The sequence below is a fragment of the Maylandia zebra genome, linkage group LG14 (assembly GCF_041146795.1).
Source record: "Maylandia zebra isolate NMK-2024a linkage group LG14, Mzebra_GT3a, whole genome shotgun sequence".
In the NCBI taxonomy this organism is placed as follows: domain Eukaryota; kingdom Metazoa; phylum Chordata; class Actinopteri; order Cichliformes; family Cichlidae; genus Maylandia; species Maylandia zebra.
Genome location: NC_135180.1, coordinates 36,962,920 through 36,975,299, shown reverse-complemented (window position 1 = coordinate 36,975,299; position 12,380 = coordinate 36,962,920). Strand labels below are relative to the sequence as shown.

The following is a 12,380-nucleotide window of genomic DNA, read 5'->3' as shown; positions in this document are numbered from 1 at the left end:
GGCACCTGGGTTTGAGCATGCGCACTAGTCCTGATTTTGACTTTACAAACTACACATCAGCCGTTACGGTTAATCAATATATGTTATATAAAATATACTCAGTTCTGACATATAAGCAATAATAGCTGTTAGTATGTCTGTCATGTAAACAGTTTATCTAAAATACAAAGCAAACGAAAAGACTGCATATAGATGCTTAATGCAGCCTCTTCTCAAATAATGCTCTGCTGTTCTCAATTTGTTCGATCATTATGTCGGAAATTCTAAATAATTTTAAATCTTAGGTTTTCATATCTACGACTAAAGAGGTTTAGTCACTACTGAGAGACTTTGCCATTATTTTTGATGGATTAAGAGAAAAATTATTTAAAGAAACCTGCATGATTTTTATCCAAAAGAGCCTCAATTGACCTAAAAGCTTTGTTTCATTAGCCATAACACTCCTGGTCCCCTGCCTTGAATTAAGGTATTTTATTCAGGTCCAAAACACTCAGATAAAGTCGTGTATTCAGCTGACACAGAGCATGAATAGTTCTGATGGTAACATCAGACTGTTTAGGTGAAATTAGTTAAATTAGATGTTAAAAATCACTAAAGGTGTTCTAGCAAGCAACACGTGCTGAATTTTAAAGTGGCGGAATTCTGGCTAAAGTCTGTAGTGAGAGTAGGGAGCAAGTGAAAGACAGTCTGAAGATGTGGAAGTATGCTCTGGACATAAAGAGGAATGGAAATCAGTAGAAGAAAGACAGATTACATGTGTTTGAATGTGAGGGAGGCAGGTGGGAAGGTGAAGATGCAAGGAGCAGGGACGGTCTAAATACCTGGGCAACAGACAGTAAAGAGAGTGCAGACAGGGTGGAGTGGGTGGGTGGATCAAATCAATTTTATTGTCACATCACGTGTGCTGGTACACTGGTTCAGCACATGTGAGTTAAATTCTTGTGTGCAGCTTCACAAGCAACAGTGTGCACAATCCAGGAAATATAAAAAACAAAATCTACGAATAATAAATATGAGAAACATAAGCATAAATATATGTACAAATATGAGAATGTGTGCACATTACTAAATATTCATACCAAATATATATACATACATATATATACACGTGTATATACATATGTATAACATGTGCAGAAGTCAGCAGATGAATATTTTTCAATATGGAGTTTATGTTTATGGAGTTTATGGAGTTTAAGTTTCGATAAGTGAAAGTGAAGTGTCTATGAAGTGTTAGTGGTCAGTGTTTAGCAGTCTGGTGGCCTGATGGAAAAAGCTGTCTCTCAGTCTGCCAGTTCATGACCAGAACCTCCTGCCTGATGGAAGTAGTTTGAACAGTTTATGGCTGGAGTGACTGGAGTCCTTGATGATCCTCCCTGCTGTGGTCAGGCACTGCTTCTTGTAGATGTCCTAGAGGGAGGGAAGCTCACCTCCAATTATCCTTTCAGGACAGCGCACCACTCTGTGGAGAGCTTTGAGGTTGTAGGTAGTGCTGTTGCCATATCAAGAAGTGATGCATCTAGTGAGGATGCTCTCAATGGTACAACAGTAGAAGGTTTTGAGGATGCTGGGGCTCACTTTTCAATTACTTTGCAATGATGTTGGAGTTGCTAGTGGCCGTGCAGTTGTAGGTGTAGAGTGAGTACAGGAGAGGGCTCAGTACACACCCCAGTGGAGCACCAGTGTTCATTATGGCAGGTGATGAGGTAATGCTGCCACGTCTGACTACTTGGTGTCTGTCAGACAGGAAGTTAAGGATCCAGCTGCAGAGAGAGCTGCTCAGTCCTAGATCCTGCAGTTTCCATTGAGGAAAGAATGGTATTGAATGCTGAGCTGTAATCTACAAACAGCATTCTCACAAATGTGTCTCTTCTCTCCAGGTGCAAGAGGGCAGTACTTAGTGTCAGGGCTACGGTGTCATCAGTGGACCTGTTGTGGTGGTATGCAAATTGGTCCATTGATTTGGGTAGTGCAGAGCAGATGACGTTCCTGACCAGCCTCTCAAAGCATGGGTACAGGGAAGATGGTGGCCATTTTGAAGCAGGCTGGGATCACAGACAGAGAGAGGGAGCAGTAGATATTTGTGAACACTCCAGCCAGCTGAGCCACGGATAACTTGAGGACACGACCGACAATCCCGTCAGGACCAGTGCGTTCCCCTGTCTGAAGCACTTCTGCACATCCTCCTCAGACACCAAAGTATGTATAGTTTGGAGACAGTGGAAATGAAAAAGAAACAGGAGGTTGCGCTGAAGATAGACAGAAAGATAATTAAATCAGAGGGACACCTGAAAAGGAAATTATGTAACCACATAATTTCTTTAGGGATTAATAAAGTTTTCTGATTCTGAGAGAGGCAAGGCTGAGAAGATTTAGACTTGTGTAGGGAAGGAACAATGGATATACTGGACAAAAGATGTTGAAGATGGAGCTGCCAGGCAAGAGGAAAAGAGGAAGGATCCTAAAAAGGCAGCAGACCTCCATGCTGCAGCGGCCCCTGTAGAGAGCAGTAAGTTTTCCTAACTGTACTTGTTATGTAAAAGTATATGCGGAAAATTAAAGTCAAAAGTAGAAGAACCACGCAGTTCATGTAGTAGTTTCAGTTTCAAACAGGAAAGGTCTTTTTCTGTTGTTTGGCGATCAATGAAGTTTTTTAGTGATGTAATTATTTTTTTTAATGTGTTATTTATTTATTTGTTTATTTAGACAATGTTTAAAACGCCTGGATGAGGCGCCTGCTGAGTGCCGATACTAGCTTTACTTTTGCTAAAATACCGATCGGACCAAACATATGTTTTTGAAACGTTTATGAAAATTATGACGGACAAAGTTCACGGAACGACTTTCCACAGGGCTTTGCTCCGGCATTACGGTTAGCGTACCGGTCCATCAACACTTCCGGTCCGACCTTTTTCTCCCTCCGCCCCGGTGCCGTTTCACTTTGCGGCCCACGTGCGGCGTTAATTCGGGTTTTTAGCTTAAAAAAAACCAAGTAAAAGTTTGGACCAAATGGCGTCGTCTTTCGAGCAGATGAGGGCGAACGTGGGGAAGCTTCTCAGAGGAATCGACAGGTACAAAGAACAACAGCAGACCGAGCTAACAGCTTAGCCTGGTTGCTAATATCGCAAGCTAACGTTTGGTGCAGTGAGTCAGTGGTGGCTAGCCCATACAGGGCAGCTTGATGCCTCATTAAACGAGTTTTATTGTTGGTTAATTACACCAACATTATATTAAAGAAATAATAAGTCAGAGTTAACAAATATTGGATAAAATATGTTTAATGTTCGTGTTGGATTTATACAGCTGCTAGCATTAGCCGGGTTTGCGCCATTGAACTGTAGACAATTTGTATTGGTGAGAAACCCTGGCTTCTGCGGTATATTGTTGTTTACTCATTTTCATTAGATGGACATTAACGGTTCATTCAGGTTAAAAGCGGTGATCAAAGATATTTCACACAAAGGAAGTCATTTACTGCATGAATAGGATTGTTTTCATCAGCCCAGGGTTCATTTTCTGCTTTCACACAGAAAATTAACCATTTACGCAGCTGTTGTCACCTGAGGCTCAACTGGTGGACCTTTCCACCGTCTATGATTTGAAATGATCACTAATTTGTAATCATAATACCTTACTAACCCAAGACAATTGCTTTGTTATAGAGCAGGGGTCGGTGTCCCTGCAGGTTTTAGATCTCACCCTGGGTCAACACACCTGAATCACATGATTAGTTCATTACCAGGCCTCTGGAGAACTTCAAGACATGTTGAGGAGGTCATTTATCCATTTAAATCAGCTGTGATGGATCAAGGACACATGTAAAACCTGCAGGGACACCGGCCCTCGTGGACTGGGATTGGGGACCCCTGTTATAGAGGCCCAGTTAAGATATAAACGTGAAAGACAGGAAATTGTAAATGCTATATTTAAAAAAAACAAGGGAAAAAGTAAGGTGCAAATAAGATATGGCGATTTAAGAAAGCCCAGATGTCATAAGGAGGAGACGTAAAGTTTGTTGGCCACAGGTGGGAAGGATTTCTCATGGTGTTCTGTGCTGGATTATCTTTTGCTAAATGTGCTCCTGTTGCTTTCCAGTTTGAACGGAGGACCTGCGAATATTTGTCCAGTAGTGTCTGAATTTCGCTAGACACGCTGTCTGGCATACAGTGCTGCAGACACACACTCTGTGGTTTCAACTATCCAGGGAAGCATGCAGCTGAGCCCAGTTAGTTTGATATCAAGTACGGTTGGTTTGATGGTTTTGAAGGCACTGAAAAAGTAAAAAAAAAAAAACAATACACAAAAACTCTCACAATGCTCGCTAGCTTTGTAGACCTGTTTGAGCAGGTAGAGACTGGCGTCCTCGTCTGGGCTGGTAGATAAACTGCAGAGGGATCCATCCGTGGGCTGATCACGTGCCGGGGCTGGTCTAGGATGAATATCTCCAGAGTATTCATAATAGACAATATCAGGGCCACTGGGATGGCATGACCTCTTCCACAGCATGGGAACCCAATGTAGAATCAGGGTTATCCTGAAGATGTAGTGCAACTCTCGACAAACATATTTTAAGCTTATAAGCACATAAATGGAAAAAAAAGCACTGAAACATTTGCTTTTATTTATGGATAATAATCTCATCTCCCCTCACAGGTACAACCCAGAAAACCTTGCAACGCTGGAGCGCTACGTGGAGACGCAAGCGAGAGAAAATGCCTACGACCTGGAAGCAAACCTTGCTGTGCTCAAGCTGTAAGTTACATAAGTTACCCAAACAGCAGCTATTCGACTTTAAGACACTGGATTTTTTTAAATTTATAAATAAAGGGAAAAATGTAATGATAGGGGGAAAAAAAAATAGGTGGAGGAAGTTTTATCCAATAGGGGAGTCAAGCCCTGACTATGGCCTGATTCTGATCATAAAACAAAGGCAGCTCAGTCTCTGCCAGCCTGCCTCTGCTGCTGGATGTCGGCTCCAGGAAGCAGCAGATTTTCCTTCGGTAGGAAAGAAAGCGACTTTTACACACTGCTAAAAATATTACCGACTCTAAATAATTTGGGGACAGAGGCAGCTCTTAGGAATATACCAGAATGGTCTTTATTTGATTTACCTGTTGGATACCTTGATGTTTGAGTGGTGATGACTCTAATCTTGACATCTGTGCAGGTACCAGTTTAATCCAGCATACTTCCAGACTCAAGTGACCTCACAGATTCTGCTGAAGGCGCTGACCAACCTGCCACACACCGACTTCACACTCTGCAAGTGCATGATCGACCAGACACATGTATCCTTTTGGTGCTTTTTCTCTGTGCGTTGCATTCTGGGAGATTTATATGTGACAGGTTCTCTGAATGTGTGTGTGTGTGTGTGTGCAGATTGGAGTTATGGAAACTTTAAGAAGTTGATTAGAAGTTCATACTTCTGTCCCACTTTGGACAGACATCTTTTTTTTTTTCTTTTTTTTTTGCTGAGTATGAATATTAATCCTTTTACACTGCTGCAGTAGAAATATCTCCATTGTGCCTGATGGAGGTCCACCTCCTGTTATACCCAATGTAATCCTCAGTGAATTGAGCTAACCAGCTAAAATAATTATTTCCTCCCATTCTAGACAAAGTTGAAATAGTATTGATATGTTGTCTGAATTCCACGTCCATGCAGGTCATTAACAATGTGAAATCAGAATTTTCTGTAGGTGTTAAATGTTTGTTGTTATAAATTACTGGAAGAAAAAAAATATCTGTGCCAAAAAGATTAAAAGCACTATGAGTTATTATTTATTTTAGATGCAACCCCCCCCCCCCCCCCCCACACACACACACACACACACACACACACACACACACAGTATTCAGCTCCATGGGGCCCTGTTCATGGTGGAGTACCTCGAGAGCGCTCCCTTTGGAACAGGAAGTCTATCGAGTGGCAGTTCTTGCTTATATCAGAAATTCTCTGATTAAGGCTGTATTGGTGGTGTTAGAGAATCTTTGTGCAGGGCTGTGTATAAACAGATCAGGGTGGTGCTGGTGGCGGAGCTTGGCTCTGTGTTGGGGTCAGGGGGGCATTTCCTTGACTACTGTGTCGCAGCAGGAGGAGCGGCCCATCAGACAGATCCTCTATCTGGGGAACCTGCTGGAGACGTGCCACTTCCAGAGCTTCTGGGTACGAAACTCACACTAAACCACATGCACATAACTCTGCATCCATGTAAGAGAAACACAATAAAACCTCAACAGGGCCATCAGCTGAAGGGCTGTGCTGAGGACACATGGTTTCCAGAAACTATTAGTATGGCCTTTTTTCTCAAGCAACAAAGTAGCTCGTAGAATTCAGCTTTTAGGCTGTTTTCTGCTTTTCTTTTTTTTTTTTTAGCGTCTCCTTTCCCAGCAGGAGCAGCAGAGTTCAAAGGGCAAGTCAAAGTGGTTGGTCCAGACGCTAGCGTGTGTTGATTGGTTGACCATAGAAACAAGATAAGATAAGATAAGATAACCTTTATTAGTCCCACACGTGGGAAATTTGTTTTGTCAAGCTCTCAATGTTAGCATTTAAAAAAAAAATGGAATGAAAAATGTGGACACACATTAAAAATTGTGTCCCGTCCTCCTGCTTCTACTTAAAATTGACATTAATCACCAAAACGGATCTCCGACCTGCCGGAGTCATCGGTGCTCATCTTTCCCTCAAACCTCGCCTGCTGCTGTTCCCTTCGTTTTAGTGTGAACTGAATGAATGAATTGTGTCCTAATCTTTCTTAAGTAGTTTGTTTTCGGCCCAACTTGCTCTTTGAATGAAGTATTCTGCTTCTATTTGTCGAAATGCTTTTGAAGCACATTTAAAAACAATTTTTATTATCATTTTAATCCTAATTGCCTTTCAGGACATTCCTGATTTCTGTGTTGCGATTTTTCTGGTTTTCTCGTGCTGATGTTTGTTTCCTCTCCTCTCTGTCCCGTCCCGTCCTGGACAGACGAGTCTAGAGGAGAACAGAGAGCTCATCGATGGCATTACTGGTTTTGAGGACTCTGTGCGCAAGTGTGAGTATCGTCCTCTGACTCAGCACGTTGGGCAGCACGCCACTACACTGAACACAAACAGCTGGTTTAATTGAACAACCTCAGACACAGACACGCCCACACAGTGCAGTGATGCAAATTCTGAGAATAAACCACATGAAACTGTTTGAACATGATAAAAACTCGAATGTTTTCTGTTTAGTTATCTGCCATGTTGTGGGCATCACCTACCAGACCATCGATCGCCGCTTACTGGCCGAGATGCTCGGAGACCCGCTGGGTAAGACCTTTGACACACACGTGTAAAAACCTGGCAGACGGCTCAGTGCAATCAACCTTTGATATTTAAAGACTATAAGTTGTTTTGACTGTGTGACACGTAACAACGCGCATCTGTTAAATCAGCAGCTACAGAAGCTTCTAATGGGCACAGCTCAACATAAATCGGCCGTCTTTAAAGTAAAGCGGACGATTGGACTCCATGTTGGTGGTAAATCTGTGTGAACCTCTGTTTTCTGTGTGTGCAGACACGCAGGTGAAGGTGTGGATGAACAAGTACGGCTGGACGGAGAACGAGGATGGACAGATCTTCATCTTCAACCAGGAGGAGAGCGTCAAGCCCAAGAACATCGTGGAGAAGATCGACTTTGAGAGTGAGTGTTGCTGCTGCGCGTATTAGTGCTGAGAAGTCACAGCTAATCAAAAAAACCCACCGAGAGTCAAACCACTCGAACGCCGCATTGTTCTAACTACTTGTGTTGTTTTACAAAAGCAAAATCGCCGGGGTTGTAATTAAAAAAAATGTTTTTTTTAGAGAGGGATCTCATTTGTATCAGCATAAAATCCATTTGTTTATTCTGTTAAGTAAGACTCATTACTGTAAGACAATGCACGCCACCACCCCCTCGTAGGCCTGGCAAACCCGGGTCCTTGCAGGTCTTTTGTGTTTTATTTGTTTCACTGTGACTGGAAGTGAAGTCAGAGATTTCATATTCATGCCTCATTTCCTTCTCTTTTCCCTGCTCTCCCTTTGTTTTCCTTTTGCAGGTGTATCCAGCATCATGGCCACATCTCAGTGATGGAAACGCATAAATACACTCACACACAAACAACCACACGCAGCAGTTAGGATGGAGTCAGACAGGTCATTAGTTTTCATAATCACAAGTTTTCTCAATAAAAGTAATTTATCATTTCCAGCCTGTCTGCGTTTGCTTCTTGATTGATTGATTTTTGATCTGTTCTCCTAAACGGTATCAGGGCGTTGGCTGAGAGCTGTTGGGAAGCCTTAAGGAGTCTTAAAGCTGCTACTTAGTCATCCTGTGGTGAAGGTGTTGTAATTTTAGGTTTGCTGTGTGTTGAGTGTGTGATGGTGTAAGAGGAAGTTGGGTGACTTATTGTTCACCCGCTCAGCAGCTTTGTGTTCTACACAGAGGTTTCCTCATCACTACTAAAATCTCAAATTCATGGGTGAGAAATGCGATTTGTTAGTCTAAAGTTAGAGTGCATCAAGGACCACTGATAACATTACAGTCTGTAAAATATGTCAGTCACCTTTTGGTTTGTAAAGTTCCCGTTATAAAGCCTCAAGTGGGGTTTTATTGATGTCACCATCTTAGATTAGATGAAACTTTAATCCCTCGGGTGGGTTCCTCCAAGAAATTCGGTTTCCAATAGCACAGCACCGACAGAAGTTACACATATGTAACTACAGAGACGTATATAAATACTGCGTATACAAAAGGGATAAATAGGAATAAGAATACAAGGGAATTGCACATTTCAAGTATTGTGAGTAACTTTAATAATAGTCTTTAACATGGTGTGAGAAGTCATTTACAAAATAAGAGTCAGTGTCAGTTAATAATATTTGCAAGGAGTAAATGGCCCATAAAGATATCTGGAAAGTGTTAACTAAGGTCAAAGGTTAAGTGAGCACAATTTCACATTTTCTGCAGATATCTAAACAGTCTAGGCTTCTTTTCCCACTTTCAGGAGGCGCCCCCTGCTGGTAGATAAGGTGTAAGGCACTTGAGTTTTAACTTCACAGTCTGTGGCAAAATTTGTAAGATTTGTAACAGTTACTGGAATTGGACACTAGTTTTCACACGCGTGTGTATTGGTAATGCTCCTGTGGCCTCTCCACTGAGGAAATCCTGGAAACCTTCAGCGGGTTTTCCGCCTTTACTGACTGAACACATCTGGGACTGTCTCACGCAACGCAATAAAAACCCTCCGGGACTGTTTTTCCCGCCCAGGTGAGCATCTACCTGGGCGGATTTATCAGGGGGCGTGGCTTATCTGTGCACCTTATAAACAGGAAAGAGCGCCGAAAGTCAGGTAGAGCACGGTTAATGTTCGCCATGAGAAAGTCTTTGAGTGTATCGTCTGACAGCTCCCTGCCGCCGCCGGAGGACGATGTGGACTCGGTGTGCTCCGACGAGCTAATGGGCTCGCAGTCCCGCCGCTGGCTGGCGGAAATTCTGAGCGGGGGCATACCGCCGGAGAGCGGCGAAGTGAGCCCGGCGAGCGGGCTGTTCGTGGACTTTAACTTCCCCATGGGAGAGCTGGAGATGCAGCCCGGGGTCAAGTGGAAGCGACCAAAGGTAACTACGAAAGGGAGAACAAACCCGTAACAGCTGCGTAACGTAAATGCATAAAAAACTCCCACAGAGTAAATACTGCAGTATCGAGCTCTCTTCATTTACCTATCACACACACACACATATGTATGCGCATTCTTCTTCAGCACATTTCAAAAGGTAAGTGTGCTTTCTGCTCCACAGCTAATAGTCACTTTGCAGATTACAGATGTTGCACATACGCACAGTGACACCATCCTGCAGGGCAGTAAAAGACCAACACAAGTAGCGTAAGCTGCTCTAATAAAATAGTAACGGATTTCAAATAATAGATAAACACAGGCTAGTTTGCACTGCCCGAGTGTTTTCAGGTGTCACGCAGACACAACAACAGTACACGATGCAGTTTTGAAGTGCTTTACTTGTATTTCAATTTCATGCTGCCTACAATTAAGTATTAGTACAGCGTGATGCGTGTAGCTGGTTGTTCAGAGTTCTTTAAAACCAGCAGCTCTCTTCTTCCTTCGGTAATAATGTTGTAATCTCTGTGTATGTCTACATTATGTGCTTGAAGTTGTCTGGTAGTAAAACTCCTTTGCTCCTGCCACCACAGAGAAACAGAAGGATAATCTTTTAACATTTTACATCATTGTGCACATTTTGACTTTAGAGTTTCATATCTGGGATCTTCGCGTGTTTTGCATGTGAATTTTTATCTGTTGTGCTGCACCACAAATGTTTTACTTATTAACTTTTAAATATGTAAATATATACATACAGTAAAAAAAAAAAATGGTATATTGAGAAAGCGTTCCTCCTTTGGCGAGGATGAAAAAGCTGAACGTAATGATTTATTCCTTTTTTTCTAGACATCTGTTAGACTGTTAAAAAGTTTCATGTTTTTGATGCGATATTGTGAATAAAAGAGTTGAAATACAGTAAAACACACAATATTACAAAGCTTCAAAATAAACTCCCACAGAGCTCCATGGGTTAAGTTAGGAAGTGAAGTGAAAGCCTTTATTGTCATTATACTGGTATAATGAGATTTAAAACGGCTCCATAAAGGTGCACATGTGCTTAACACATTATAAAAAAAAATACAATAATATAACTATACACGTAATATAAATACACTGCACTGGGTGACACAGACAGACAGCCAGAGAATGATGATACAGTCAGTGCAAATTAGTTTTGTGCATGTTTTGAGTTGAGTATGGTGATGGCTTTGGGGAAGAAGCTATCCCCGAGTCTGTTTGTTCTGGCCCGTATGGATCTGAAGCACCTGCCAGAGGGGAGTAGGTTAAAAAGATGGTAACCGGGGTGGCTGATGTCCTTCAAGATGTTTCTGGCCCTGCTGAGACAACGGGAGTTATAGATGGCAGACAAAGAGGGCAGGGGACAGCCACTGATTTTTTTTTTGCTACGTTTACCACCCTCTGTAATCTCTTCCTGCCTGCCTCTGTGCAGCTGGCGTGCCACACTGTCACTGCATAGGTCAGCAGGCTCTCGATGGTGGATCTATAGAAGGTCACCAGCAGTGGGGTGTTTAGTTGCTCCTTCCTGAGCACCCTTAGAAGTGTAGCCACTGCTTGGGCCTTCTTGACTAGCACCGTGGCGTTGACTGACCAGGAGAGGTCTGCAGAGATGTGGACACCAAGGAGTTTGAAGGATTCCACTCGCTCTACAAATTCACCGTTGATGTGCAGAGGGGCAGGGGCAGCTCTCTTCCGCCTGAAGTCCAGGATGAGTTCCTTGGTCTTGGTGATGTTAAGTGCCAGGTTGTTTACTGCACCCAGCTTCAGGACCTCATTTCCCCCTGTGACCAGTACTGTGTGTGATGCTGTAATTATCATTACAGAGTAACAGTCACATTTACACAATAAAGGCTGTATTTATACTGATTAAAATACTTTTAAGAGCAGCTGAGGTCACTTTGAGAACACCTGGATGGTTTTTTAAATACCAGGTAAAGGCAGATGGACAATAACTAACACCACATGTTATAACAGGACGATTCCACTCAGCGGGTCGAATTGCAGTTTCAAATTACACTTAATTTCACACTTATTTAAGTCGTTATTTTGTTTCTCTGAGTCTCTGTGGCTTTCTTTTACCTTTAACATTAAAAACTCACCTGGTAAAAATCAAAATTCTGGTGGATCTCTGTGAATCACTGTTACCAGTTACAGCCTTGTGCCAGATGTGAACCAGTGGTTTTTTTGCCCTGTAGTGTCCGAGTTGGTCAACTGGAGAGTTACAATCAGTGCGTGACAGAGTCATATTTGCAAGGGTGTGTTTCAGAAAGGCTCCACAGAGATAAAATGAAGGCAACCCAAACCCTGCAGGGCAACAGGAGGGAAACAAAGACAAGGCTCAGTGTTGTCCTTTAGTTCTATATTATCCTGCATCCGCTCGCTTTGCTTCTCTTCTTTCTGACTTGAGGGCTGGGCAGGATGCAGGGTGGGTGAGATTAAATCTGCTGCTAAACTCTGTGTTGGCTAAATATGTAAAATATGCAACTAAGGTATCTGAACAGGAAACAAAGAATGCAGCCTTTCTGTTCACTTGCTTTAATAGAATATAATGTACGGTATATACTATAGTTTGGCAGGTTTGTTTTATATTTGCTAATATATGTAAGATAAAACAAAATAACACGCATGTTCACGTTACACCGGTTAAGGCGCTCGTTAAAGTGATGGCTCACATTTCTGTCTTCACATGCAGAGTACAAATTTTGAGCATGTAACTTCTTGTTTCATGGTTTTATAACTC

The 12,380-nt window shown here is 42.4% G+C and overlaps 2 protein-coding genes across 4 annotated transcripts in view; both read left to right on the top strand.

The window, feature by feature from the left end:
* Positions 1 to 2,881: 2,881 nt before the first annotated feature.
* On the top strand, positions 2,882 to 8,216 carry eif3k (eukaryotic translation initiation factor 3, subunit K). Of its 2 annotated transcripts, none has more exons than XM_004574112.4 (8): positions 2,882 to 3,071; positions 4,654 to 4,752; positions 5,168 to 5,288; positions 6,092 to 6,166; positions 6,972 to 7,038; positions 7,220 to 7,297; positions 7,545 to 7,670; positions 8,065 to 8,216. In XM_004574112.4, exons 1-8 carry the CDS (start codon positions 3,010 to 3,012, stop codon positions 8,094 to 8,096), a joined length of 660 nt encoding a protein of 219 aa, XP_004574169.1. In that variant the 5' UTR covers positions 2,882 to 3,009; the 3' UTR covers positions 8,097 to 8,216. The 2 variants fall into 2 exon arrangements, with proteins under 2 accessions (XP_004574169.1, XP_012771133.1); XM_012915679.4 differs by having other exon boundaries at positions 6,089 to 6,166.
* A 1,121-nt stretch (positions 8,217 to 9,337) lies between these two features.
* zgc:85932 (calpain-9) overlaps positions 9,338 to 12,380 on the top strand; it is a 30,474-nt gene continuing 27,431 nt past the window's right edge. Inside the window, exon 1 of one of the 2 annotated variants that reach the window (XM_024805001.2) lies at positions 9,338 to 9,623. In XM_024805001.2, the coding sequence (XP_024660769.1) occupies positions 9,372 to 9,623 (252 nt within the window). In that variant the 5' untranslated portion in view covers positions 9,338 to 9,371. The remainder of the gene's footprint in view (positions 9,624 to 12,380) is intronic. The other variant, XM_024805000.2, reaches the window with a different exon arrangement.